General features: G+C 32.4%; 3 protein-coding genes across 3 annotated transcripts; 1 reads left to right on the forward strand and 2 right to left on the reverse strand.

Annotated features, from left to right (window-relative positions):
- Positions 1 to 3,255: 3,255 nt before the first annotated feature.
- LOC130957477 (agamous-like MADS-box protein AGL82) lies at positions 3,256 to 4,152 on the reverse strand. Its single transcript, XM_057884332.1, has one exon. The coding sequence runs from the start codon at positions 4,150 to 4,152 to the stop codon at positions 3,256 to 3,258; it is 897 nt and encodes a 298-aa protein (XP_057740315.1).
- An 11,598-nt stretch (positions 4,153 to 15,750) lies between these two features.
- Positions 15,751 to 17,026, forward strand: LOC130958142 (uncharacterized). Its single transcript, XM_057885073.1, has 3 exons — positions 15,751 to 16,086; positions 16,442 to 16,591; positions 16,740 to 17,026. Exons 1-3 carry the CDS (start codon positions 15,886 to 15,888, stop codon positions 16,815 to 16,817), a joined length of 429 nt encoding a protein of 142 aa, XP_057741056.1. The 5' UTR covers positions 15,751 to 15,885; the 3' UTR covers positions 16,818 to 17,026.
- On the reverse strand, positions 16,962 to 19,281 carry LOC130958141 (protein TIC 55, chloroplastic). Its single transcript, XM_057885072.1, has 3 exons — positions 18,709 to 19,281; positions 18,360 to 18,462; positions 16,962 to 18,251 (listed from the first exon to the last, which is right to left on the reverse strand). Exons 1-3 carry the CDS (start codon positions 19,140 to 19,142, stop codon positions 17,133 to 17,135), a joined length of 1,656 nt encoding a protein of 551 aa, XP_057741055.1. The 5' UTR covers positions 19,143 to 19,281; the 3' UTR covers positions 16,962 to 17,132.
- Between the last annotated feature and the right edge of the window lie 8,515 nt (positions 19,282 to 27,796).

The following is a 27,796-nucleotide window of genomic DNA, read 5'->3' on the forward strand; positions in this document are numbered from 1 at the left end:
TAAAAAAATTAAAAATGTTTATAGTCTACACTAAGCGTAATATTTAAAAATTAAAAAATTATTTAATTTTTTTATATAATAATAATTAAAAATATCTGTTAAAATATTTTTTTTATTTTAATTTAATTTTTTCTTTTCAGTTATAAAGGTTCTTTAAGACATAGAAAATAAGGGGTTGAATAGATAATTTTCTTTTAAATTTGATCCATTAATTTTCAAATAAAGAATTAAAACTTAGCTTTTTTATCTTCAATATGTAAGATTGATTATGTATGAGACAATTTCATTTTATTTTCTAAAGAACCAAAACAAAAACAAAACAAGAAAAAGACACAATCATGTATCCTAATTTAACTATCTTGTACCATGTAGTTTATATCTAGGGATAGCAAAATTCTTCGAGACGTGGGGATCCTATTAATCCCCGAAATTCATAAATTTATTGAGTTATCTTTAATAGTTGAATTATTCTAATTCTCATTTGCATAACCCTTCTTCAATTCAGAGATCTCTGATGTTGTCCATACTCCATCCAACCTCTCTGTAGTCACTCCCTCGCCACTCTTTCTTGTCGCCTATTGTCACACCTCACCGTGCCATCATCCCCACTGCGTCTTACGGTATTTTTTTTGTAACTCTGCCATCGTGTCAATTCTCCTCTCTATTCAGGCGTCTCCCACCTCGCCATTGCTTTGTCCTCAAATAGATGGAAAATGAGGTCTCTACCAAAAATGGGGCTCTGTGGAGAATGGGGATGGGGAGCAATATTTCCCATGACGAGAAACGGAGGCGGGGATGAGGAGCAAATCTGGGGATGGGGATGGGGAGCAGGGAGGCATCCTCTACTCCCGCCCTGCCCGTTGACATTCGTATTTGTATCCGGTCTCCACCACAATAGTTGGTGAAATTTTCACTATCTTTTTAAATGTTATAAATACCAATTCTCAAGGACTCAAATAATATATAATCTTATGAGGGACAAATCAAATTTCTAACTAATTTTAATTTGGATAGGTTCACGTCCTAGACTCACCCAACTTAACAAGAAATACATCTCAAATACAAAATTTAAAATAGAAATACAATAAAAAAAATTAGACATAAACTTTGGCTTTTTTCTCTAAGTATTTTTTTTTTGCTTTTTTTTATGATTTTTCTTAATATCTCACTTAAATGTCTTTTTCTTACTAAAATAAAACAGAAAAAAATAAAACTTAAAAATAAAATATTCAATGATAAACTATGAAAAAGATGATGTTAAACAATTTTAAAATTATAAAAAGAACTAAATTGGACACTCTCATATATAGTTCTCTATCTTAGCAAAATATTCTTTTAATATAAAAATATTGTCCAAAACATTATATGCAAAAACAATAAAAAAGTTCTGATGAAACTCAAATTTTTATAAGAATAGCATACAATACTTTTAGACTATCAACTTAGTGAAATTATGTTTGTCATCATTAAAATTATTATTATTATTTACTAAACTCAACAAGTTATACATAAATAAATATTAAGATAATTATTAAATTTTATTAAAAATATAAATAATAAAAATATATTAAAATATTTTTAATAATATTTTTTTATATTAATTCTTTAATTTTTTTAACTTTTTCTTTTATTTAACAATAATGGACATAACATTTAAAAAATAATAATGACTTTTTGAAATTAAAAAACGACACTTAGTTTACAACAAAAATAAAAATAACAAAATAACTAATATGAAATGAAAATAATACTGAGTACAAGCGGAGAAGTTTTACACTCATTCACTATAAAAAAATATATGAATATATAATTAATATGAGATTTATCATGAAGGTGCGCTGATCAACCTATTATTATGACTTCTCTTTGTGTATATTAACATGTACAATATAAATAAAATAAATTTGGACTCAATACGTCAAATATTAGTATATCAATACAAACAAATATTAATACACTTTAAAAATAAAACATAAAGAGTGCAGCACTGTGTGAAATTAACTTCTTGTTAAAAAAAAACAAATAAATGATAATATACTCTAAATCTAAAAGTTTAAAACTTAAACAGTACAAAATAATAATAATTATAACCCTAAACTTAAAACCCAAATCCTGTACTCTCAAACTTTAAACTATATAAGTTAACCCTTACCCCTTAAATCATAAAATCTCATACTTTTAAAGTTAATTTAATTTATTTTAGAGATATAAATTAATTAATTAATTAATTTTATTTTTAAAAATTTTTCTCAGAGAAGTAACAAAACAGGGGATTGGAATACAAAGAATGCCAAAAATATCTCATTCTTCTAAATGCTTTGACCATCTTCAATATAAATCAAAAGAGAATTGGACTATAACTAAATATACTATACTTATTGCACTATGATCAGAAAATAAAATAGACAATTTGATATTTTGTTGATATGTTCCATCCAAGTGTGATGGATTTGGATGCTTTCAATTTTAAATTTTATTTTAGAGAATAAAATGTGATATCTCATTATTTATTTTATAGGTAGGAATAAGAAAAAATATGAAAAAAATCATTTAAAAGTAAGAGATTACACTTTATTTTTTAAAATAATTTAAAATTTAAAAGATTCAAATTCAACTATTATACCTTTAACTAAATATGTTTTTAATAAAATATTCATTTCACTTTACGGTATGACCTTTTTCTATTTTTTTTTGTGATAATAAATATTTTATTCAATAGATATATTTCATTAGTTAATATTTCAATTATATTACACAATATAAATAGTCTGATTATTGATTTATTACAAAACAATTATTTTAATAAACTCAAAATATATACATTAAACAATTATTAATTATTATATATTAAATCAATTGTGAATAGATATTTTTTAATATATCAGAATAAAAATTATTGATTACAAATTTGAATAACAATTTTCTGACAATATTAAAATATATAAAACCGTGTATTCCTTATAAGAAGGCTTGGTTACAAGGCTTTACTATCTCACATGTGACTCCATCTAAGTTTCACTAGCCATCGTTGAGACAAGCTCTGCCAAGTTTGGAAAGAAGGGCTAGGTGTCGAATAACCATTCCACAAGAATATCTTTATCTCTTTATGAATATATTATGAAAGTATGGGAAAATGCTAAATTACATTCCAAAAGTAACTCAAAGACAAAGTGCTTAAAAAAAAGGTAAAAAAACTTGACCAATTATAAGAGAAAAGAGGATAAAATGAAACACCAATACTTGAAACATTAAGGCCTACTTCCTTTCATGCATGTAGTTGAACATTTGAACTTGATGATGAAACATATTTGCATTATGGAGTGCATTAAGAGCTTGAAACTCGTGAGGCATATCTTGATATTGTGATAGAGCAAAACTATATGGCTCAATTGATTGTATATTCCCTTTGTAATGATTGCTTCCATCTCCATTGTCATGAGTGCTACAAGCACCCCAATCCACAGTCCCACAATTTTGGTCAAAAAGAAGAGGGGAAGATTGTGATGAACTTTGCCCCACTTGCAAAGGGTAGAATGGTAATTGGGCGGTATCATCAATAATGGGTGTCATGGGAAGATGAGGAAGAAACTGTGCTTGAGGCATGTTTGGCATGAAAGGGTTTGATGAAGCAACAACATCCTCAAAATTGGGTTTTGATTGTACCATTGTTTTTCCCTTAGGATCTTGTTTTAGCATGTTGATTCTTTGATTGCAAGCAAGAATCTTAGAATCCAAAATGCTAAGAAACATTCTCAATTGATCCTCCCTAAGATCATTGAATGAGTCATCCCAAGTAGGATACATGATCTTAAGCTTCTCCTTGTGCACCTTAGAAATCTCACCTTCAATCTTCTTAACCCTATCTCTATAATACTCTTGAACATCATAGATCCTAGGACGTCTATCAATCGTTGTGTTATGGTACTTTTGAATGATTCGCTGTACCTCCTTAGGATCTTGGGGCCATGTTTCAGCTTCGCTGGATTTTCCTCCATCAAAGCTGGGGCCATAGATGATTACACAAACATCAACACCACAAAGTGTGGAGAATTCGTACACTTTCTTTATTAATCCATTCTTTCTCTTTAGGAATGTTGCCTTTCGAGCTTTTTCCTTCTCAATCAGCTCCATTGGTATTCTTCCACGACCCATCTATTTAAATTTATACATACAAACTTTCTTAGAATAAGTGATTCATTCAATTATATTCAGTCTTTGTATTTATTATTAATTATTGTTGCAAGTTGCAACGTATAGAGAAAAGAAAAAGAATACAAGAAGCATGAAAAGAGCAATCCAAGTTTAAAAGAATACCTATTTTAAGTGGAAAGAACCGGAAAAGGAAGTGACAGCAGCCTTAAATTTGTAACAATTTATAGTTGGTCCATTCATTCATTCTTATATATATGACTTTTTTTTATTTAATTCTGAGATTCTAATCATCACCAAAATTTGATATTCTAATGATTTCCAAGGAATAATATCTTCTATTAGATATCTTGATTTGAAAAAGTTGTTATTATTTATGAACGGAATCTTTACATTTTGAGCTTGTTTTACTCTGATTTTTCATTTGATTTTATTTACCTATTTATTATTACAATTTGAGTTATTTTAAATTTTTTTAATGATATCATCATTTTAAATAAAATAAGGTATTTACAATTATTATAATCATTAAGTACAATATTAAAATATCAAGGTGGCTATATTATTGACAAAGGATTAAAAAGATTGACTTCTTATGTGGAATTAATTATAATAGTTACTAAATATATATTATATAATTAAAATTTTTGAAGTGAGAAGAATAAACATATATTGACTTCCACTTTAAAATCAGATTCATATAACATATTAAAAAATGTTTAATAATAAAGCAAAAACATTAAAATCATAAAATTATGGGAAAATTTCATTTCCCTTCTCTGGAGATGCTAAAATGACACTCCCCTCCCCTCTATTTTATAAATGTATATTCTCCTCCCTTCTAACTTTTAAAAAACCTCTTCTTTAATCCATTTTAAATGTTTTGTGTTAACTAATATTAACTTTATCCATTTTTTAAGAAAACATAAATTATTTTTTGAAAAATATCCATTAAAAAAAATTATTTTTTATTATTAAATTTTGCTTACCAAAATACCCTTTAATAAATTATTTTTTTATTAATTAAATTGTATTTTTACCAAAATCCTTTTAAAAAAATTAATAATTAAATTATTTTTTCTAAGATACCTACCCTTCAATAATTTTTTAATTATTAAATTGTGATTTTACCAAAATTTTTGTTAACAATTATTTTTATATTTTACTATTAATTTTTCGATATCAATATATATTATTTTAACATTAAATAAAAAAATCTTACCACTATTAATATGTATAATAATTAATATATATTGATATTGAAAAATAATCTTACTAAAATTTTGTATTTAATGTTAAAATAATATATAGATATCAAAAAATTAATAATAAAATATAAAAAATTTATTAAAGAAAATTTTGGCAAAATTATAATTTAATAATTAAAAAATTATTGAAGAGTATTTTAAAAAAAATAATATAATTATTGATTTTTTTAAAAAAATACAATTTAATCAATAAAAGAATAATTTATTAAAGGATATTTTGGTAAGTAAAATTTAATGATAAAAAATAAAATTTTTGCTAATGGGTATTTTTAAAAAAAAATAATTTATTTTTCTTAGAAAATAGATAAAATTAATATTAGTTAACACAAAAAGTTTAAAATGGATTAAAGAAGAGGTTTTTTAAAAGTTAAAAGAGAGGGAAATGTACATTTATAAAATAGAGGAGAGGGGAGGGTTATTTTAGCATCTCACAGGAGAGGGGAGTGAAATTTTCTCTAAAATTTTAGGGCCTTTTTATTTATATACTAACAAATTGACTAATAATTATCTCTATCTTCCTAATAATATTATTAATATTTATATTTTGAGTAAAATATTATTTTGTCTCTAATGTTTGGGATAAATTTTAAAGTTGTCCTTAACGTTTAAATCGTCCTATTTAAGTTATTAACGTTTTAAAATTGACTCAATATTGGGATCTGTTAATAGAATTAACAATGGGATAAAATTGAGACAATTTTAAAACATTATAGACTTAAATGGGACGAAAACATTGGAAACAAAAACGATACATACAAATAAATTTTAAATTTATCTTTTAATAATATCAATTTTTAACTATTAAGTTATAATTTCTTTGTATATCATATAAAAAAATAATAAAATGAAATTTAACGATGTAGTAATAATAAACATGTTATACAACATTACCAAAATATTAAAATAGAAGAAAATACTAATAAATTAATATTTTTATGTATTAATTAATAATTAAAATTTTAATTATATACTTTAAAATTTAAATATTTTTATTAATTTTTTTTATAATTTTTTGTACTATTTTCGCTAAAATCATACTAGTGGTGCAGCATGACCACACAATATATCACATGGAAATATATCGAAATAAAACCCCAAAAGTGCCAAAGCAACTAAAAGCGCATATTCGTGTAGCTAGGATAGCAAATAAAAGAAGTGTATACATTATATTCCACAAAGAAAATTGAATGCACTATCATTTTCATTTTATTATTTTATTAGAATCTATTTCTATATATTATTTTTGTCTCTAATATTTTTGTCCTACTAAGTTTTTAACGTTTTAAAATTATCTCAATTTTATTCTATCATCAATTCTGTTAATAAATCTCTAACAGCAGGATAATATTGAATCAATTTTAAAATGTTAAAAACTTAAATAGAACAATTTAAACGAACAACTTTAAAACTTATCTCAAACATCGAAGACAAAAACAATATCGTACGTTTTCTTATTTATAAATCACAATGAGTGCATGTTTTGTGATTAATTAGAAATAAATCGCAATTGAAATTTAACATATCTTGAAAAACACATCAATCGTATTGGAAACATAAACTTATAAAATAAAAACAAAGCACTCCAAATTATTCCATGTTTATTTATGTATTTTCTGATATACATTAAATTTCAAAAAGTGTTTGTGATTTGTTTTAAATTAACTAAAAAGTATATATTCACTATAATTCACAAATAAAAAAAAACAAGACATAAATACAAATAACATCGAATTAGAGAATTGAGATAATAATTAGTTAATTTTTTTTAGTGTATACAAGAAAAAAAGTCTTTTACTAACGAGTATTTATAGAGCTAAAAACACTTTGATGCATTTGCACACATATTAAAAACACTTAAAAGCTATCTATAAGACTATAACTAATAATAGTCTAATAATGGGTATAACTCCATACCTTAATTCAGTTCATATTGAAAATAGAAATATACCTGAATATGTAGCTAGAATGTGGATCAATATTTGTAACTCCTCCAATTTATAGTAACATGTAACTATATTTCACATGCAAAAAGAGAAAGAAAAAAAATAATAAATTTACATGAAGGGATCGCAGAGTGAGATCAAGGGTGTAAGGAGAAACTAGTACCTTTAGAAACTCAGAAGGCTCACGTTCAATTTAGTTCTTTGTTGTCATGTGAATGTCACCTATTTATATAATTTTGTTATTGAATAAAATAAATGATAAATCACCTTATTTATTATCAATTAATCATTACTTGATTGTGATTAGTTTATAAGATGAGAATTGATATCAATTTATCTTGATTTGCTCCTATAATAACTAGATTTTTTGAAAGAAGATCTCTATTATTTTATTTTATTTTTTTATCTATTATCTCTTATTTATTATCAATCAACTATATATCAATTGTCATCAATGGTCAACTATATATAATTAAGTTGTGTTTTTGAACTTAATCATAGAAGTAACGTGACCTATTTTTTAAGATGTTTTGGTTTTTTTTTTTAATTATTAAACGAAATCAGATATAAGATGTTAAAATAATAATTTTATGAGTATTAATAGAACTATTTTTTTATTTTTTTATTTTTAAATATTATAAGATGCAAAGAACGACGAAAAAATTTATTTAACATATTTATTTTGATTAGTATTAATAGAAAATTTTTAAATTTTTATTTTAATAAATATATAAGAAATGTATTAAAAATAGAAAAAAATATCATTTTTATGAAAACTTTTTACATATGTAAAAGAACTATAAAAATATTTTAAAAGTATTTCTAATAATCCACGTTATTTTTAAAGTTAAATTTTATATTTTTATTCATTTATTAATTTATCACTTTTTTTAAGTAGAGATTGGTCATTTGGAATAAAGGTAGTATTTTACATGAAGAATATAATTTTCCCCTTAAAAAAAGTACTAATTTCTCTTGCTTCTCTTATCTCTATATCAATATCAATATATATAAAGTCAATACCAGAATTTGGTATCTAATTTTTATAGACACCGTTTATCTTTAAATAATTTATTTTATAAATTAAATTATTTGAAGATAAATGAAGAGTATCTACGATTGGAGCTTGATTCTTTCTCCGTCCTCGTCGACAATTTGCCGGAATATATATTAAAAAGAAAACTCTTTCATATGTTCAAGTGGACAAGTAGAATTATCGACATATATTTATCGGAGAAGAACAAAAATGGACATATCTATCTATTCGCGTTTGTGCGGTACACGAATGGTATGTTGCTAAGAGGCAATAGAGTGTTTGTCGGAGAAGCGAAGTATAGAAGAGAAGCGGTGAGCCAGAATAGAAGGGAAAAAGAAGTAAAGGACTATAACAGGGAGAATGATGAAGGTAGCAATCCACAGACAAGGAGTGTGAAAGTAGCAATAGAGAAAATGGTAAGGCAGCCGGCTGATGGTACCATCAAAGATCCAAATAAAAATGGATGGACAAAGAAGGTAGAAATACCTATAGTTAATGAGAATGTTGTTTGGCTACAAAGAAGTATCGTTGGAGGTACGAAGTTGGCGATCGATTTTAATGCACTGCAGCAAAAGATTCATAATGTAGTGCCAGGTGTAACACATGTGAGGAAGCTGAGAGCATATAAAGCAATGATAATGTTCGATTCTGTGCTTAGTGCTGAAGAAGCTTACACATTTAGAATGCACGACTTATTAAAGATGTTTTATATGGTATGGAGTTGGGACGAAATGGAGAGAAGTGAGTCTAGAAGAGTTTGGTTGGAGTGTTTTGGAGTTCCATTACATGCATGGTCAAGAGACACCTTTCGCAGAATTGGAGAGCAATGGGGCGAGGATGTGGAGTGCGATAAACTGACAGAATCATATAAATCATTCAGCGTGGGCAGAGTACTGATTGATACGTGTGTCTTTGATATGATTAACGAGTGGATACACGTTACAATAGGTGCAAGTGGATTTGACGTCCTTGTAAGAGAAGTGGAGGGGAGGTATATCGAGAGAAATGCTTTCGGAAGAGTGAACAGGAGACAGGGGATAGGTATATACTAGACGGAGGTCGATTGCAAAATGAAGATCTTGGTGACAATCTGAACAAGCGGCATCAACAACCGGAGGTTGCTTGGGAACAGGCGGCAATGATGTTAACGGTGGCCAATAGGTTCATTGAAGAAGAGAAGGACAGAGTTGTAAATTCATGTTTAATTTTGAATGAATGGAATCATAGAAATTCAAATCCTCAGTATGAAAATGCTAATCACGCGGCATTGAATGAGGCTAAGGATTCTCAGGGATCTTCTAATATTAATGGCGAGGCGGATTCAGAGGAAACAACATCTCTTGACTGTTATCTACGTAACGGAAGCAAAAGCTGTGTGCGCAATAGGTACGCTTATGGGCTGTTAGCTACAAGGCCCATTAAGGGTAGCATCGGAAACGGAGATAAGGGGACTAAGGGGCAAGAGTTGGCCCACTGGATTAGGACTTCCAAGGGTATCCCAAATCAGGTTGGAGCTGACCTGGTTACCCTGCTGACCCGGAATGAGACGGAGCTCTTGACGCAAGGTGGAGTCCTCGCGACGCTTCCATCTTCTTCTGCAGCTGAACCTGAAGCGCTACGTAGATGGGAGGACGACCACGGCCAGCCCACTTCGGCGAGAGAGGAAGTTGCCACCTTGTCACCTCGTCAAGGTGAGCAGCTACAGATCGGGGCTACAGCGAAACACGAGCCTGGGACAGTGAGGGGTGCAGGGGTTGGATTGAGGCAGGGTATGGACGAGGGTTGCGGCCAGCAGCTCGCGTCGAATGAGGCTACACGGGAGGCGATCGTGGCAAGGCTTGCGGAAGACAAGGGTAACATTGGAGAAGGAGGCCGGTGGAGGCAAGAAAGGGATAAGGGAACAGGGCCGTGCCAAGAACAGCAAAACTGGGACTCGCAAGGGAGAGAGCGGGTACTTGGAGACGCAGGACATGGCAAGGGCAATGACATTATGCCGGGTCGCAAGACATCGGAGGAGGATCAGCAATTGAGAGATGATACAGGGTTGGGTCCCGAAGAGAGGGATATCATGGTGGAGAGTGAGGCACGGGTGCATGACAGTGAACAAGAGGATGAGCGTGTTATCTGTACTCAATCAGGAACAGAAAGGGGGGCTGTCATGAATGGGGACACTGATATTCACAGTGAAAAACAAAAGCCGAGTTGGGAAGAGGAGATGGCTGAGAATAAAGAGACTTGGAAACTAGCTGTAGAGTCAGGAGCTCAATGCAGTGATGATGAGGATATTATGGCCATTTTGCAGGAGCAGAATGAAGCAATAGCTTTGAAGCGACGTCAGGTGAAACAAAAGGAAAAAGTTCGGTGAAGCAAGCCAAAATCTCGAAAGCAGGTGTGTAATAATTTTGTGAAATGATTTTAAGTTCCTTGAATATTAGGGGGATAGGAGGTACCGAAAAAGTTAGTATGCTAAAGAATTTTATAAGTAAGCTTAGATTGGATATGCTAGGCTTGATAGAAACAAAGAAAGATCTTGTGACTAAATTTGATGTAGCTCGTATCTGGGGAAGTAACAGAGCTTGCTGGGAGTTTGTGGGTTGGGGCCTCTAGAGGGTTATTGTTAATATGGGATAAGGCGATCTTTAAATTAAATAATTGCTATAAAGGGGATAGATGGCTGTGTGTAGAAGGGGTCATGGTAAAAGACAATTTTCATTGTGCTATTTGTCTGGTGTATGGACCGCATGAGAGCGTGGAGAAGGCTGCTGTTTGGAAAGAATTGAGTTATATCACAGGACTGTGTCAGGTGCTATTCTGTTATCTGGGAGATTTTAATGAAAATTTCTCCTTAACCCGTCTAAGTAGCTTGGAGCCTCCATTCGCGTCCCGCTACAACACAACCCCCGCAATGGTGGTTCTTCAAACTTCACGCTGCGCACCATCTCCAGTACGCACCATCTCCAGTAACCACCGCCGTCGCCGGATGTTGCAGAGATACCAAGCCTTGCCTGTATGCCAACTGGAGCAAACGACCAGTTATCGAGCATAATGCCTACTATCGAATGCACTGGGGAACAGCTCAAAGATGTGATGGCTTGCCAACTGAGGATGATGAAGGAATGCTTGAAGAACCACCATTGCGGGGGTTGTGTTGTAACGAGAGCTCGAAGATACTCAGATGGGTTGAAGAGAGATTTTCGGGACGGATACGGGTGGGTCGGGTTCTGGGTAGTTAAGGTTCTATTTCAGGTTTTTGGGTTTAACAGCACATGACCAAAAAGATAAAAAAAACTAACATGCCACATCAGCAAAATTAACGCTGTTAGTAACAGAATAGACAGAGGGATTAACGTGATTTATTTTAAATCTTTCGAAGACAATTTTGATTAAATTTATCTTTCGGAGACGAAAATGGAGATCGGGTATCTTTAGGGACGATTTTGACTATTAACTCAGCTTCAAACAATATATAAAGACAATACTACAATTTGATGTCTAACTTTTGAAAAAATCATCTATCTTCAAACAATTCATTTCACAAAATAAATTTAATGGATAAAATAATAACAATAATTTTTTTAAATATTTTATCTTCATCATATCATATATAATATTTATTTAAAGAATTTTTCGTAATGAATAAATTTAAAAATATGTTATTGCACACTACCATATATAAAATGCCTCATAACAAATAAGATTATGAATTTCATAATAAATAATTAAAATAAATAATTAACAAATAAAAAATTTAAAAATAGACCATACATTCATAATGCTAATAATAATAATTGTAATAAAGTTAATTTTTTTATATTTTATATTTTTTAATTAAAAATAATATTTTAATATAAAATTTTTTAGTATTATAAAAAATTTATGACGTAATAATTGATAATGAATAAAAAAATTTATATTTTTTATGCAGTTATACAAGTTATATTTAATTTATTTAAAAATAAAAGAGATTATATTTATCATTTTAAGGTATATGTAAAAAAATTATTTATTTATTTACCTATAAATATATTCTATATTTATTAAAATTTATCAATATTTTTTTTTACGTTGTTTGATATGTATTATTAAAGTATATGTTTATTAAAGTCGATTAATACTTTTATTTATATATTAATACGTATACAAAGTCAATACAAAGAGTTGACCATAAGTTTGGTTTCTAATTTTTTTTAAACTATATTTATCTTCTAACAAACTATATCATAAAACAAATTATAAGGACAAAATAGTCATAAAATTTATTTTAAAAAATCCAATAACACCCCACTAAGATAAAAACAGTTTTGTTACTCTTATAACCATGATAATACATCTCCCAAAAAAATACAAGTATCTCCAAATTGTTAATAAATAAAAAAATGGACTAAATGAATATCAATATCTTCACATTTTTTTGCCATCTTCATGTTTCGTTTAATTTTATATTAGTTTTAGTTTATATCCTTTGCTTGATCGGTGTCTACACATTCTTCACTATCTTTATATTTTGTTTAATTCTATATTAGTTTTAGTTTATATCCTTTTATTTTGAGTACATTGTACTCTCGCTGTTAGTTTGGTTTCACTCTAATTATTTTATTAAAGTTTTATTTTTAATTTTTTTTAAAAAATCTATCAATTTTGTTCTTCATATACACTTTTATGTGTTTCTCTTATTACCGACTTTCTCATTTTTTTAACACCCTCAATTGCATTAGCTCTATTGCCTTCATCCACTGCAGTTACAAATTTTATTCGATTTCACGTATAACTTCCACTTATATTTTTTCTTTTGTTTACTTATTTAATATATATTTATAGTCATTCTTCTATTCTTTTAATTCATTCCGAACTTTTTACGTAAAAATAGTTCTATCTTTTTTTTTTCTTATCAATTTGATGTAAAAAAATGGTTTTTTTTTTATCTTATCAATTTGACGCAGAAAGAAAATATTTTTTTATCCAAGATATGTTCTTATTTCTGTTTACATGTCTTTTATCTATCAATGATAGATTGAAAAAGTTTCATAAATTTTTTGTTAACTTATTGTTTTTAGATTGCTTTGTAATAATATTTTTTAATTTTCTAAATTATTGATTATATAAAGTATTATATTTGAAATTTGAGTACATAAATATTTTCTCTGAAATAAAATGAAATTATTAATTTTGTCTATATCATTTATCTTACATATTAGTTAAGTTATTTAATTGACATGTATAAAGGGCACAAGAAAATTCGTACCTATCAAAGATTTGTTAAAAACATTAATATGTTAATTTTCTAAACTATTTAAACTATTAATTAAGTAGAGTATTGAATTTGACATTTAATTATAAAAAATACTAAAATTGATATTTATTAATTTTTAAATCATTGCAAAAAGATTAATTAATTTAATATTATTTGTTTATCATATGATTGACATATAAAAGATGTAAAAAAAAATTTATACTTATCAATAGTAGAGTGAAAAATTTCTACGTATATTTTGTTAATTTCTTTTATTTTTAATATGTTTTATATTGAAAAATATTATTTTTTATTGATTATTAGATTGACATATAACACGATAAATATATTAAGATAAGAACTTTGTTAATTGATTTTTTAAATAATCTGTCAACTTAAAATAAAAACTTTGTTAATTGATTTTGTTAATCTCTTTTTTTATTTTTAATTTATTTTATATTAGATAATATTATTTTTTATTAATTATTAGATTGACTATAACATTTAAATATATCAAGATAAGAACTGTGTTATATATTTTTCGTTATTTCAACTTTTATGATTATTTCTATCTCTTTATTTTTCTATGTCGTAGGCCATGTAAGTTTTAATTTATTATTTTTCTTATATATATTTTATTTTAAAAACTATTTTATTTTTTTAGGTTTTCTAATTTGTTTTATTTATATTTTTCTTTTATTTTAAAAACTTTATGGTCTGAAAATTTTCTGTTAAAGTGTTAAACGATTCTAACCATGTGTTCAAAGAAGAAGTTTAAGATAATAGATTTGAATTTTGGTAATTTATTGAGTCTAATTGAAATAAACACATTAAAATACAATAAATAGAATTATTAATTCAATATTTATTAATGGATAACTATTAAAAAAATATTATATAAATAATAGAAATAAGTTGATAATATACAAATTAATTTAGAGAAAAAAATGTAACAAAAAGAAGATATAGGTTTTCACCTTTTATTATATGGTAAAATGATTATATATAATATAATAAATGGTACATGTTCTCAATATAAGAACATGGAATTTAATATGACGACCCTTTCATAGAGTTTCTCTACCTTAGTAAAAGAACTAACATTATTTAGATTTAAAATGTTTATTTTTTTACTTAATAAAAAACCTAATATTATTTAACTTTAATTTTTAACTTTCAAGATACATAAAAGATAATTTAAAAGATACTTATTATATAGGAAGTTAAAAATATTCTAAATTTAAAAAAATATTTAATAACAAAATTAAATTTGTTCAAAATTATAGGGAGAATTAGAGAGAGAAAGAGAAAGTTAAAACTTTTTAACTAATTACAAAAAATCACCATCATCAAAGCTATTAAATTTGAGTATATTAAGTGAGGTTGAAGAAGCAAATCATGACGATAAATCTAAACATTTTTTGTCTCTTTTTATATAGTGTTTCACTTTAGGTAACTTTTTTTATGGATAATATTCAAATAACGAATAAAATAAGAAGATTCATATTAGATTGTGAAAATTAATCTAATTCTTATAATACAGTGGCATTATTTTAAAACATGTAAAATAAAATCATAAAGTATAGTTTAATTGATGTGCCTAATAAAATAAATATGAAACTTATAAAATAGCAATTAAATGTGGATAATTGGATGTCATTAAGTTATTAAAAAAATTCAATGAAAAATAATTTTTTAATATATTTAATAAATTTTTAATAATAAAAATAAATATATGAAATTTTAGTTTGATACACTGATAATATAAAGTGTTTTACACTATTATGCAATCATATCTATTTTTTTAGATGACTATTCATGTGGTGTAACATATATTATCTAATTGAATACACGCGTAAAATAATTTTATATTAAAAATGCATTAAAATTAAATTCATAAATATATTAAAAAAATATTATTTTAAAAAATAATTACTAAAAGTCTTCATTTATTTTTCTAATTATCTTTCTAATATTTCAAAATATAAAAATTTAAATACATATAAGATCAAATTTGAACTTGATATTTATTTGCCCACGAATAAACCATCACCGAACCAATCCAAGTAAATCAAGTGCGGATTTGACTTTTGGTAATTTAGCAGAGGGTGTACTTCCAAACAAGAAATAGTGGACCCAGCCCAACCTAAGATCGATTTTCTAGGTAAAGACCCCCGATTTTTTACCCATAAATAAAACAAACCAGGTGAAGACTACAAAACCCAATTAGGCCCCTGCAGGTGCTTTTGAAAGAAGAGAATGGCCACGGGTGCTAGGTGTCGCGGTGGGTCTGCGGTGGTTTCCGAAACGTTGCAATTACAGGGTAAAATTGTCATATCACCTTCAATCAAATACTACTATAAGAGAAGTAGTTGTGGGCCGTTAAGAGTGCGCGCGTCCACGGCTGATTCTTCCTCCGATTTCGCAAAGCGCATGGAACGCGCCTGGTTAATCTCTCAGGTACTCTATTCTGCCAGTACTCTCTCAAATTTCGGAGGTATATTACTCCTATATTATTAACGTATAAAATAATGAGGAGTTTAATTGTTACAACTTAGGCCCTGTAAAACGATGAATTATATCTATTCTTTTAAATAATTATTTAAATGATTAATTTAATACAAAAAATAGTTAATTTTGCTGTAAATTCTGCTAGTATGTCAAAATTAAACAATACAACCGTTAAATTTTGTATAAAAATCAATTTTGGAATATGTATTAAATACTTTTAAAATTACGCAAATTATATTGTACAATAATATATTTCTTGTAATTTACCTTCTAACTTGAATAATGGTGTGTTTGCACTTTGCAGCAACCAAAACCGATTGCGTGTTCATCTTGCAACTCAAAAGGGCATATCGAATGTAAATGGTGTAGTGGTACTGGTTTCTTTATTATTGGCGATAACATGCTTTGTGAAGTTCCTTCTAAAAACACCAGCTGTGTCATTTGTTCTGCCAAGGTCGCTAACCACCTTCCTTCCCGTTAATAAATTTACCACTTAATCATCATCTCAGTTTCTGAAACTTTAATGATTTATAATAGTAGTTGTAAGATAAATTAGTTATTTTAACTACTAAGATTTATTGTGTTGTGTACTACTATTTCAGGGATCAATGTGCTGCTCTGATTGTCAGGGAACAGGTTTTCGTGCTAGGTGGTTGGAACACCCCCCTTCTTCACAATAGCCACTCAAATTCAAGAGTGTATACTTTTATATATAGCTAGGTTTCAACTTGTGATGTATATTCAATTACATTATTGTTGTTTTTTCATAGCAGATTACTTGGCTTTCTAGTTTCTACATTATACTCAGTTATTTTTTGCTTGTATTTAGACCATGTTACTGTATGAATGAATGAATTGTTTACATGTACTAAGTGTCTTTTTTTTTTTTTTTTGGCAAATTGCAATACAGAGAAGCTTTCAAATTATTGATACATGGGATTCTGATTTAACATATACTTTGTATGGAAACTATAAATTCTAACAACTTGCTCAGCTTACAATCTCCTGTGTGTCCTGATAAAGTTTGTTGTATTCAATGCAATGGCTGAAGAGCATGCATAGGCTCCGGCACTGCACAGTGCTGCGGATCCCAAAAGAAGGGTTTTCCACTGCCTCGCAGATACCAGAATCGACAATGCGGCGAATGCAATGGCTACGGTCGAAAGGGCGTTCTTCCAAGCTTCGAAAGCCTTGACCACCGTGCTACAACCTTTGCAATGAATCACATGCCTGAAGTATCTGTTGGCCAAGTTCGGGGCATGCATTGTTCCGGTGCCACCCTTTGCTGGATTTGATGCTGATTGTCCTGCTATGAGTCCTGCTGGTGCATGTTCAACTACAGCAGGCTCTTTGGGCAACGAAATGGTGCTGTGACCGAAATGATACGGCATCCCATGCCCTACTTTGTCCATCCACTTCCGGTATTCGGCTACCCAAGTGTCTGATGATTTTAGGTTCAGATATAGTTCCTTTGTTGGAACTTTCTCTTTCAATAGAACTTCATTTTGGGATGATAGAAATCCCATGTCCTGCTCAAACACCTTGCAAGCGTTCTGATGGAAGTACCATTTAGGGAACAATTTCGCTAATGGGGATCTTTTTGTTCCTCCAAATCTCACAATCAGCATGGATTTCCCTTGCCCTGTTGGTCTACAGAGGAATAAACCAGTGAAGTAGTGTTTCTGACCATCTTTATCAACCATTTCCCTGTTGTTTTGGAGCACACAAGGAGCCTCGAACCGTAAGAAGTTCGGCAGTGAGCCCTCTTGCTCTTTTCCCCACCAACCAGCAAACCCTCTATCAGTTCGCTCGGTTACCTCAAAACGCAGTGGCTGTGCGTCCTCTCTTTTCGCAGTCCAGTCTGTTCTGTCATGCGAGATTGGAATGTGAGCAGGATCCATCAGGTTTTCCAAGAGAATAGAATGATCATATGGGAGTTCATGAATTGTTGAAACATCTTGAAACCCTGGTCTAGCAAAGTTCTCAAACCAAGGTAGCTTATTGACATTTGGAGGTGTCTTCGGTGACATCCATACCCAAACAACTCCTTGGGATTCTTTCACCTCATATGATTTAAGACAAGCTGATCTTGGGATTTTAGCATCAGCTGGAAGCTGTTGAAAAGAACAAACGGGAGAAAAATTGATCAACATAATGTCAAAAAGAAAAAAATTTGGATATTTGATTTTTTTGCTGGGGATCAATGTATGTTCACAACCAACCTGAGGTATCTTTACACATTTTCCGTCGCCTTCGAACTGCCATCCATGGTATAGACACTCAAGCTTTCCGTCAATCAACTGACCTTCAGATAGTTTTGCTAACCTGAATCATGGAAAAGATTAAGTTCAAGCATTTGGATAAATAAGGATTCAGAATTTCATAGGATGCCAAGTTTGCAGGTTTCCTAATCTCAATTAGCACATAAATTTCAAGTCTTCATTTTGCCAATTCTACTAAGAATGCAAGACAATTAACACTAAAAGTTGAAATAATTACTTTCACCAAATGACACCAACACATTTTAAACTGAATTCAGGATTAGAACATTCAAATCTAAACCTATATTACCTGTGTGGACAACGATCTTCGAAACAGTGGAAGACGCCATTGGGGTCCTTGAACAAGACGAGCTGCTTGTCAAAGACACAGAGACCAAGAGGTGCATCATCAGGGACATTGTTGGTGAGGTACAAAGGGTACCACTCTTGAGTCCAATCATAGTCAGCAACAACCCTCTCAACCCTTCTCTCTTCCTCTGAAGAAGGCCCCATAAGAACCTTGTGATCTTCTTCTTCTTCTCCTTCCCCTTCAACCAAGGGCTCAGCTTTGATGTCTGCCACAGCTTCACACCTTGCATGCTTCATCCTCCTTGATAATGGTTTAAATGGATAGGAAGAGAGAGTAGTCCATAGTAGTGGTGAAGTTTGCTTGGATGGTGTAGCAGAAAGACGGAGAGGAAGAAAGGTTTGGGTGTGGGGAAGAGATGGATTCAGCAAGGCCATGGCTACTAGTGAGTGATGATTGTTGTGAAGTAGGTCAATTAAGGGATGAAGTTTCAAGGGAAATGAAGAATGGGATCGAACATCATCGAAGAAAATAGAGTTATTATGTGTTACTGTTTTATGAAGGGGTGGATGTTGGAGTTGCTTGCAAGAATCTTAAGCCATTATCGTCCACATGTTAACATGACTGAATATCGACACATCCATAGTACCTGACTAGTCTACTTGTTTTACTCCTTGTTTTTTTCTCTTTTTTGGGTTGTAAAAATATCAATACTAGGGTAAAAAACCATAATAAGCCAACTGGCTCAAGAAATTACGTAAATACGCCAAAGCAAAAATCGTTTCAGCAATAAGCCAGATCGCATTTTTATATAATTCGAACCAGGTTGGTTCGAACTCTATTTGTTAGTAAATCGAACCAGGTGAGTTCGAATTAGGGTTTTTTGTTGGTAATAAATCGAACCAGCCTGGTTCGAATTAAGAATGAAGGTAATTCGAACCAGGTTGGTTCGAATTATAGAGAGAGAAGGTTCCCATGTAACTGGTTCGAATTACACCAATCATAGTTCGAACCAGGCCGGTTCGAATTAGTGTGAGACTCAGCTGTATATATATGGTTCCAAACGTGAATTAGTCTCATTAGAGGGAGTAGGATGGCTAGTGAGGAGAGTTTTGTGGTTTTGGTGCACCACAGAGGATCTGTTAATAGAAAAACTCGTTCCGGAGTAAAGTTCACAGATAAGAATCCGCTATGTATTGTCATAACATCTACGACGAGTTATGATGACCTTGTTAGCGCTGTACTAATGAAGCTCGGTCTGGAGGGTGCGAAGCGGGTAAAGAAGTTTTTCTATCGCATTCCAGTCACGGTGCTACAGAATACGGTGAAGTATGATTGCTTCACGATTAATAATGATGTGGACTTGCAAGTAATGTTTCTTTGTCGGCGGCAGTTTCCGGAGGTGAGGACACCGGAGTTGTTGGCACGGCTGGTTGATGTTGTATCCAGCTCCGGCGGTTCGAACAGGAATACGAACACTATAGCGAATGCAGCAGGTTCTAGTTCCCGGCCTGCCGTTGCTTCCTCGTCCGTCCCTGTGTACGAACCAGTGGTCCAACATGTCGCCTCCCCATCTTTCGCTGTTGACCTCAATGGCACCGAAGGCGACGAGGTAGTGGAAAGGGAAAATTTGCCGAACGCTTTAGTGGGAGTTGCACCTGTTGGCGTAGGAGACGGTTTTTTGGACGATGAAGAGGAGGATGACGTCGAGCCGGATATGATTGACGATGATAGCGCTGATGATATTGGAGCGACTGGGCCTGCATTGGAGGTAGGTGGTTCTAGCTCTGGCACACAGCAGTATCCACCACATTTTTCCTCGTTGGACTTGGACGCCATGAGACATGAGGGGGTTTTAGGGCATGCTGTTGGATTCGGAGCTAGAGATGCGGAAGGGAGTACTGGTCTGACAGAGTTCCAGGTTGGTCAGCAATTCCAGGATAAAGATGAGGCCCTTTTAAGTGTGAAGACTTACAGCATCCGGCGAGGGGTACAGTACAAGGTGGTGGAGTCCGATCACCGCCGGTATGTGGGCAAGTGTTCCGAGTTTGGGAATGGGTGCACATGGTTGATTCGACTGAGTCTCCGGAAGCGCAAGGGCATTTGGGAGGTCAAACGGTACAATGGACCTCACACTTGCCTGGCCACATCCATCTCGAGTGACCACAGGAGTTTGGATTATCATGTGATTTCGGCGTTCATTATGCCAATGGTTAGGGCCGATGCATCCGTGAGCATCAAGGTGCTCCTGAACGCCACGGCAGCGCACTTCGGTTTTAAGCCGACTTACCGGAGGGTTTGGATGGCGAAGCAGAAATCTATTGCCATCATATACGGTGACTGGGATGAGTCCTACAACGACCTGCCTAGGTGGGTGTTGGGTGTGCAGCTGACGATGCCTGGTAGTGTTGTCGTCCTTAAGACGACCCCGGTTCGAGTTGGAGGACAAGTGGACGAGTCTCAAGCGTACTTTCAGAGGCTTTTCTGGACTTTCCCGCCGTGCATCGAGGCATTCCGTCATTGCAAGCCGCTAGTGAGCATTGACGGCACACATCTGTATGGGAAGTATGGGGGGACGTTGCTCATCGCGATTGCACAGGACGGGAACTCGAACATTCTACCTGTCGCATTCGCCCTAGTAGAGGGTGAGAATGCGAAATCCTGGACATTCTTTCTCTCGCACCTTCGACAGCACGTGACCCCGCAGCCCGGTCTGCTGGTTATATCGGACAGGCACAACGGCATTAAGGCTGCGCTTGAGGCCCCTGACGGCGGTTGGCTACAGCCATCTGCGTACCGTGCATTCTGCATACGACACGTAGCGGCTAATTTTGCCCTAACCTTCAAGGGAAAAGACGCTAGGAGGCTACTAGTGAACGCGGCGTATGCGAAGACTGAGGTTGAATTTGATTACTGGTTTGATATCCTGCGATCTGAAGATCCGGCGATGTGTGAGTGGGCGAACCGGATTGATTACTCGTTGTGGACTCAGCACCGTGATGAGGGGCGGAGATTCGGTCACATGACGACGAACATCTCCGAGTGTGTGAACTCTATCCTGAAGGGGGTCAGAAATCTCCCTGTAGCATCCCTGGTGAAGGCAACATATTGTAGGCTTGCGGAACTGTTTGTTCGCAAGGGGAGAGAGGCTAAGGCCCAGATGGGAACAGGACAACAATTCAGTCAGCATTTGGTGAAGTGTATTGAGGCCAACATGAAGACGGCCAGGTGCTTCACGGTGACGCTGTATGACCGGGATAACTCCGAGTTCACTGTAGCAGAGACCACTCCGACTGGTTCTTTCTCCTTGGGTACTTACAGAGTATCACTTGCCTCTCGGACATGTGACTGCGGCTACTTCCAGGCTCTTCATTTCCCGTGTCAGCACGCACTTGCATGCTGTGCATACTCACGGGTCACCTGGACCTCTTACGTTCACAGCGTCTACCAGATTAGCTCGGTGTTCAATGTGTATCGGATGGGATTCACACCTCCGATCCCGGAGGGCTTCTGGCCACCTTACGACGGGCCCACGGTGATTCCAGACCCTGACAAGAGGCGTGCCAGAGAGGGTCGTCCTAGATCCACTAGGATACGGACGAATATGGACCAGGCGGATCCGAATCGGCCAAAGAGGTGCGGCCTATGTCGCCAACCCGGACACACACGACGTAGTTGCCCACAGGTTGCAGGCTCGTCTCAGACAGGACACCATTAGTATGCATGTTGTTAGTGTTAGCATTATCTACATTAGTGCGCATCTTGCTAGTCTTAGAGTTATTTAGATTATTTCCCATGTTGTTAGTCTCAGTATTATTTACATTAGTGCACATGACTTTTAGTTTGATTGTTGCGAGTAGTAATGAATATGGCTTCTTTAATTATGTATTTTTTTCTTTAAAGTTCAATCATGTATGATAGTGGTTTGTACTTTTTTTGTTATGTTATAGTCTGTTTACCTATGTTTTTTTTTTATTTGTGTTCTGGGACATTCATTTTGTATGATCAATGAATCTTGAAACAGTTTAGTGTTTATTTTTTCTTATTAAATTGTGTCCGGGTTGGCGACATAGGCCGCATCTCTTTGGCCGATTCGGATCTGTCTCGTCCATGGATATACAGCTAGCTGAGTCTCACACTAATTCGAACCGGCCTGGTTCGAACTATGATTGGTGTAATTCGAACCAACCCGGTTCGAATTACATGGGAACCTTCTCTCTCTATAATTCGAACCAACTAATTCGAACCAGGCTGGTTCGATTTATTACCAACAAAAAACCCTAATTCGAACTCACCTGGTTCGATTTACTAACAAATAGAGTTCGAACCAACCTGGTTCGAATTATATAAAAATGCGATCTGGCTTATTGCTGAAACGATTTTTGCTTTGGCGTATTTACGTAATTTCTTGAGCCAGTTGGCTTATTATGGTTTTTTACCCTCAATACTATGTCTGTAAAAGAAAATATCTATACTATATATAGTCTGGGTTTTTTTTATTTAAATATATATATATATATAATATATTAATTTTCAAAATATATATACCTCATGAAAGTTTTTTAAAAATATATTTTTGCCAGTTCACGGGAGCTTTACGTGAATTAGCTCAAAAATCTATTTTGCAAGTGTCTCATGTAAATGGTAGAAATATATTTTTAAAATTTTTTACCATAGCATATTTAATAATAGATATATTTTATATATTTCTTCAAATAAAAACCTATATAATCTATACTTTATATAATTTTTATGATATATAATTTATAAAAAATATTTGTTTTATTTCTAATATTTAATAAATTTTTTAATTAAATATAAATTGTTTACCATCTCAATTAATTTTATTTTTATTATTTTTATGCATTTAATAAATAAAAAATATTAAAAAATTATTAAAATTTATTATTTTTAGTTATTACTTAGTCATTAATTTAATTTTTTTAATATAATTTTTTAATTAAAAATTCAACAACATATTTTATTTTATATTTTTAAATTTATATTTCTAAAGAAAATTAAATCAATACAAGCGCTATTAATACACTGAATTACTACCGTAACAGTTAACACAAAATGAAGGAACAAAGAATGTGGTGTTCTTTTTTAGATAAGGTAAATGTTATAGGGCTTAAAAAGTAAAGTCTATTTATAAAAAAAGTAAAAAATTAATATTTAATTTTAAAATATAAAAATAAATGATTTTTAAAAAATTAAAATTTATTAAAAAAAATAAATTAGACAAAATTTAAATAACAACTCATAAATACCATAAAATTGACATTTAAGATAAATCAAAACAATTAAGTATTTCTCTTAATCTTTGTGCACTTTTAATTTATATAAAATTGTAATTGCTTATATGGATAATCAATGCTAAAAAAATTATTGATTGTTAAAATCACTTTTGGTGGTTAAAATAACATTTACCATTTTTTGAGAAATTATTTTGACAACGATTTATTGTCATCATTTACGAGTAAATTTTTATTTTAATTTCTGAGATTTATGTAATTATCTATTTTAATCTTTGAAATTCAAAAATTTTTTATAATGATTTTCTAAATTTAAGTTCGGGTATTAATTTAGTCCTTCAACCTTTGAATAAGCAAACAGAGTGTTCAATAACAAAATTTTGGCTAATTTTTTTTATATGATTTCCAATTGTGAGTTACGCTGATTTATGGAGATTGTGGGTGATTTACACTGTTGTAACGGTGTAACGTTGGAATTTGGGGGGGAGGGGAGAGAGGGAGGGGATGAAATCGGACTGTCCGATTTCTTGTTGGGAGAAAGGAACACAAATCGAACGGTCCGATTTGTGTGAGGGGGAGTGTGCGTTGCATGTAATCGGATGGACCGATTTCTTGCTGGCTAAATTTTTTGACTCCAATGGAACACAAATTGGACCCAGAAATTTGTGGCTGGCAAAATTTTTTTAATCAGATGGTACGTTAATTGAACCCAGCGATTTATTGCTGGCTAAATCAGATGCAACACTAATCGGACCCAGCGATTTGTGTTGCGTGAAAAAATTTGAATTGGGAGCACGTGGTCGGACCGTCCGATTTAGTGACTCATGCATACATAAACCAAAGAAATCACAGAACCCCCACTTCTTCTTCTTCCGCGTGAGTTTCTGCATTTAGGTGATGTTCTTCCTCTTCTCTCATTAGGGGTGAACGCGGATCGAATCCCATATCCGCATATTTCAAGCTTGGATCCGATCCGACCGATCCGCATATTTGCGGATCGGATCGGATCGGATATCGGATATATCCGTAAAACACAAAAATATTTTAAAAAGCTTATTTTTATTAAAAAATATCAATAAAATTTATTTTTCTATTATTTTAAAAATGTGTACTCTTGAAATAATATTAAACACATTTTTCTTAAATAATAAATTAAAATAATACAACATATATGATAATTATTAGTTGAAATAAAATATAGAAAGAATATTTACTTATTTATTTCTTTATTTTTGCGGATACGCGGATATGTGGATATCAACACAAAATCCGCAATCCGATCCGATTAGTGTGTGGATCCGATCTGATCTGATAACCTTGCGGATCGGATCCATATCCGCAATTTTCGGATCGGATTCGGATAAATACCACGGATATGCAGATCGGATCCGATCCATGAACACCCATATCTATCATCCTTCTCCGTTTCTGTAGAATAGATTATACTGAGATTGAGAGTATTTAAACATGTATAGTATTATGGATGATAGAGTTGTATTAAAAATTTATTGTTATGGACAGATTTTATTACAAACATATGAGGGAGTTCAATTTGTATGTGAAAATTCATTAGATGTTGTTATTCCATTCACATTGTCATTGGATGAATTAAAAGGTGTGATTTGTGAGAAGATAGATTCTCAAAGATCTAGAAGAATATTGTGTATTTTGTACAGGTATCCTTTACCTGTGTTTGGTGGGTTCGTTCAATTTCAGACCAAATACGTGACAGATGAAGCGAGTATGCAGGAAATGTTCTCAATGTATATTGAGAATCGCCATCGAATGTCATGCATCGAATTGTATATTGAGTTTGAGCAATCTGAAGCGGACCGAAATATTGAATTGGAAGATTATAATAGTGATAGCGAGGAGGATTTTGAAAGTAACTATGAGATTGTTGGTCCAGGTGAAGACGAAGATGGAGCTGACGACACCATGAACCTAGATGTAGAGGAGGTTGCTAATGCACTAGCAAACTCGCTTCTGTTTCAGGAGCCTTTTTTCATGCGGTCATTGGATTTGGAAGCCATGAATGTACCAAAATTTCTTTAATATATGAATGCAGGTATGTCATTTGTGACCATACCATTTGATTACTTTATTAATTAATAGTTCTTTATTATGAATTATATTTACTAGTTCTTTAAGTAGATAGAATAGCGACTGTATAGACTATTATAATCATACATGGTAAAATTTATCTATCAATTATTTATATGATTAATGATTTATTACTGTATACATAAAAACTTATTTATTGCGTATAATGTATAGAGAGATTTTAATTGTTAAGATAGATATATTTAATGATTATTTAGGAAAATATATATCTTGCAGTGTGATTGTGGCAGAACTTCCTGTTGTGGCCGATGGTGAATTTATGGTGGGGATGAAATTCAGTTCAAGGGAGAAAATAATCAAGTCAATGAAAGATTATACAATCCGTAGAGGTGTAGACTATCGGGTTTATGAGTCGGAACCGACGACATTCTATGCTAAATGTACACAATATGGCAAAGGTTGTGATTGGCTGATCAGGGTTACGAAAATGCAGAAGAAGTACTGTTGGGAGATAAGGAGATACAATGGTAGTCACACTTGTACCAGGTAGACAATTTCTCAAGACCATTCAAAATTGGATTCCAAGACAGTTGCAGAAGCAATTAAACCGTTGGTAAAGGTTGGCCCATCTTTAAAGGTGAAATCAGTCATTGCGGAAGTCCAGTCGAAATTTAACTACACCATCAGCTATCAGAAAGCTTGGTTAGCAAAGCAGAAGGTGGTTGAGTCCATTTTCAGAGGTTGGGAAGCATCGTATGAAACTTTTTTCATATGGTTTGAGGCCATGTGTCACAAGGAGCCGTCAGCAGTTGTTCACTTTGAAACAATGCCTGCGTACCAGGGGGATGATTTGGTTCCTGATATCCGTGTACTACATAGAGTCTTCTGGAGTTATTACCCCTGTATTAGGGCCTTCAGACATTGCAAGCCAGTAGTGCAGGTGGACGAGACTCATTTGTATGAAAAATACAAGGGTTGTTTGTTGGTTACAGTCTCACAAGATGGTAATAACAACATCGTGCCTATTGCATTTGTCATAGTGGAGGGAGAGACTTCTGATGCATGGTACTTTTTTCTAAGCAGGTACTAGTATTTTATGACATACATGTCCTTCTTGCATATCATCTAACAACCTCCTGTAGTGCGCAAGCGAATGATACCGGTAAGCATAGTTTTCACGATCCCAGTTACGCCACCTGCCGTAAGACAATCTCTTAATTAACTTATTTCGTGAAAAATAAAATACAATTTCTTGTGCTTCTTTCAATGCATACATAAATTCATTTTACCTGTTTGCAATAAAAAACAATTGGGGGTTGCCGGGAATCGGCGCAAGAAATGGTAGTCGGATCCAGACCCAAGTAAGCAAAAGTGTCAAAGGATCGTCCATCTCCTTGCAGTCGACACGAGTTGCCCTACACAATTATCTATACAGGTGTGTGAGACATGCCGAACCCCAACTAAACTGTATGATCCCCGCGAAGTTATGGAGCAAAAACAGAAATTTCCAGTGCACCGCTGTACCTGACTTATCTCCAAACAAAATAGTCCCAAATAACAACATTATGTGACACTTTACATACATCTGAATGTGAATACCATCAGTCAACACTATACGATCTTTCAAACCCCTAAACCACGTCAATTTTATAAAGCTTCCTCTACAGTTCATCTTCCTCGGTGCAACCCCAAACTGGTACAAGCACTCGGCCTCCAACGCTTCAAAACTACTCATGGTCAGTCCTGTAACCGGAAGACCATTTGTCGGCAGA

Source organism: Arachis stenosperma, chromosome 10 (genome assembly GCF_014773155.1).
Source record: "Arachis stenosperma cultivar V10309 chromosome 10, arast.V10309.gnm1.PFL2, whole genome shotgun sequence".
Classification (NCBI taxonomy): Eukaryota; Viridiplantae; Streptophyta; class Magnoliopsida; order Fabales; family Fabaceae; genus Arachis; species Arachis stenosperma.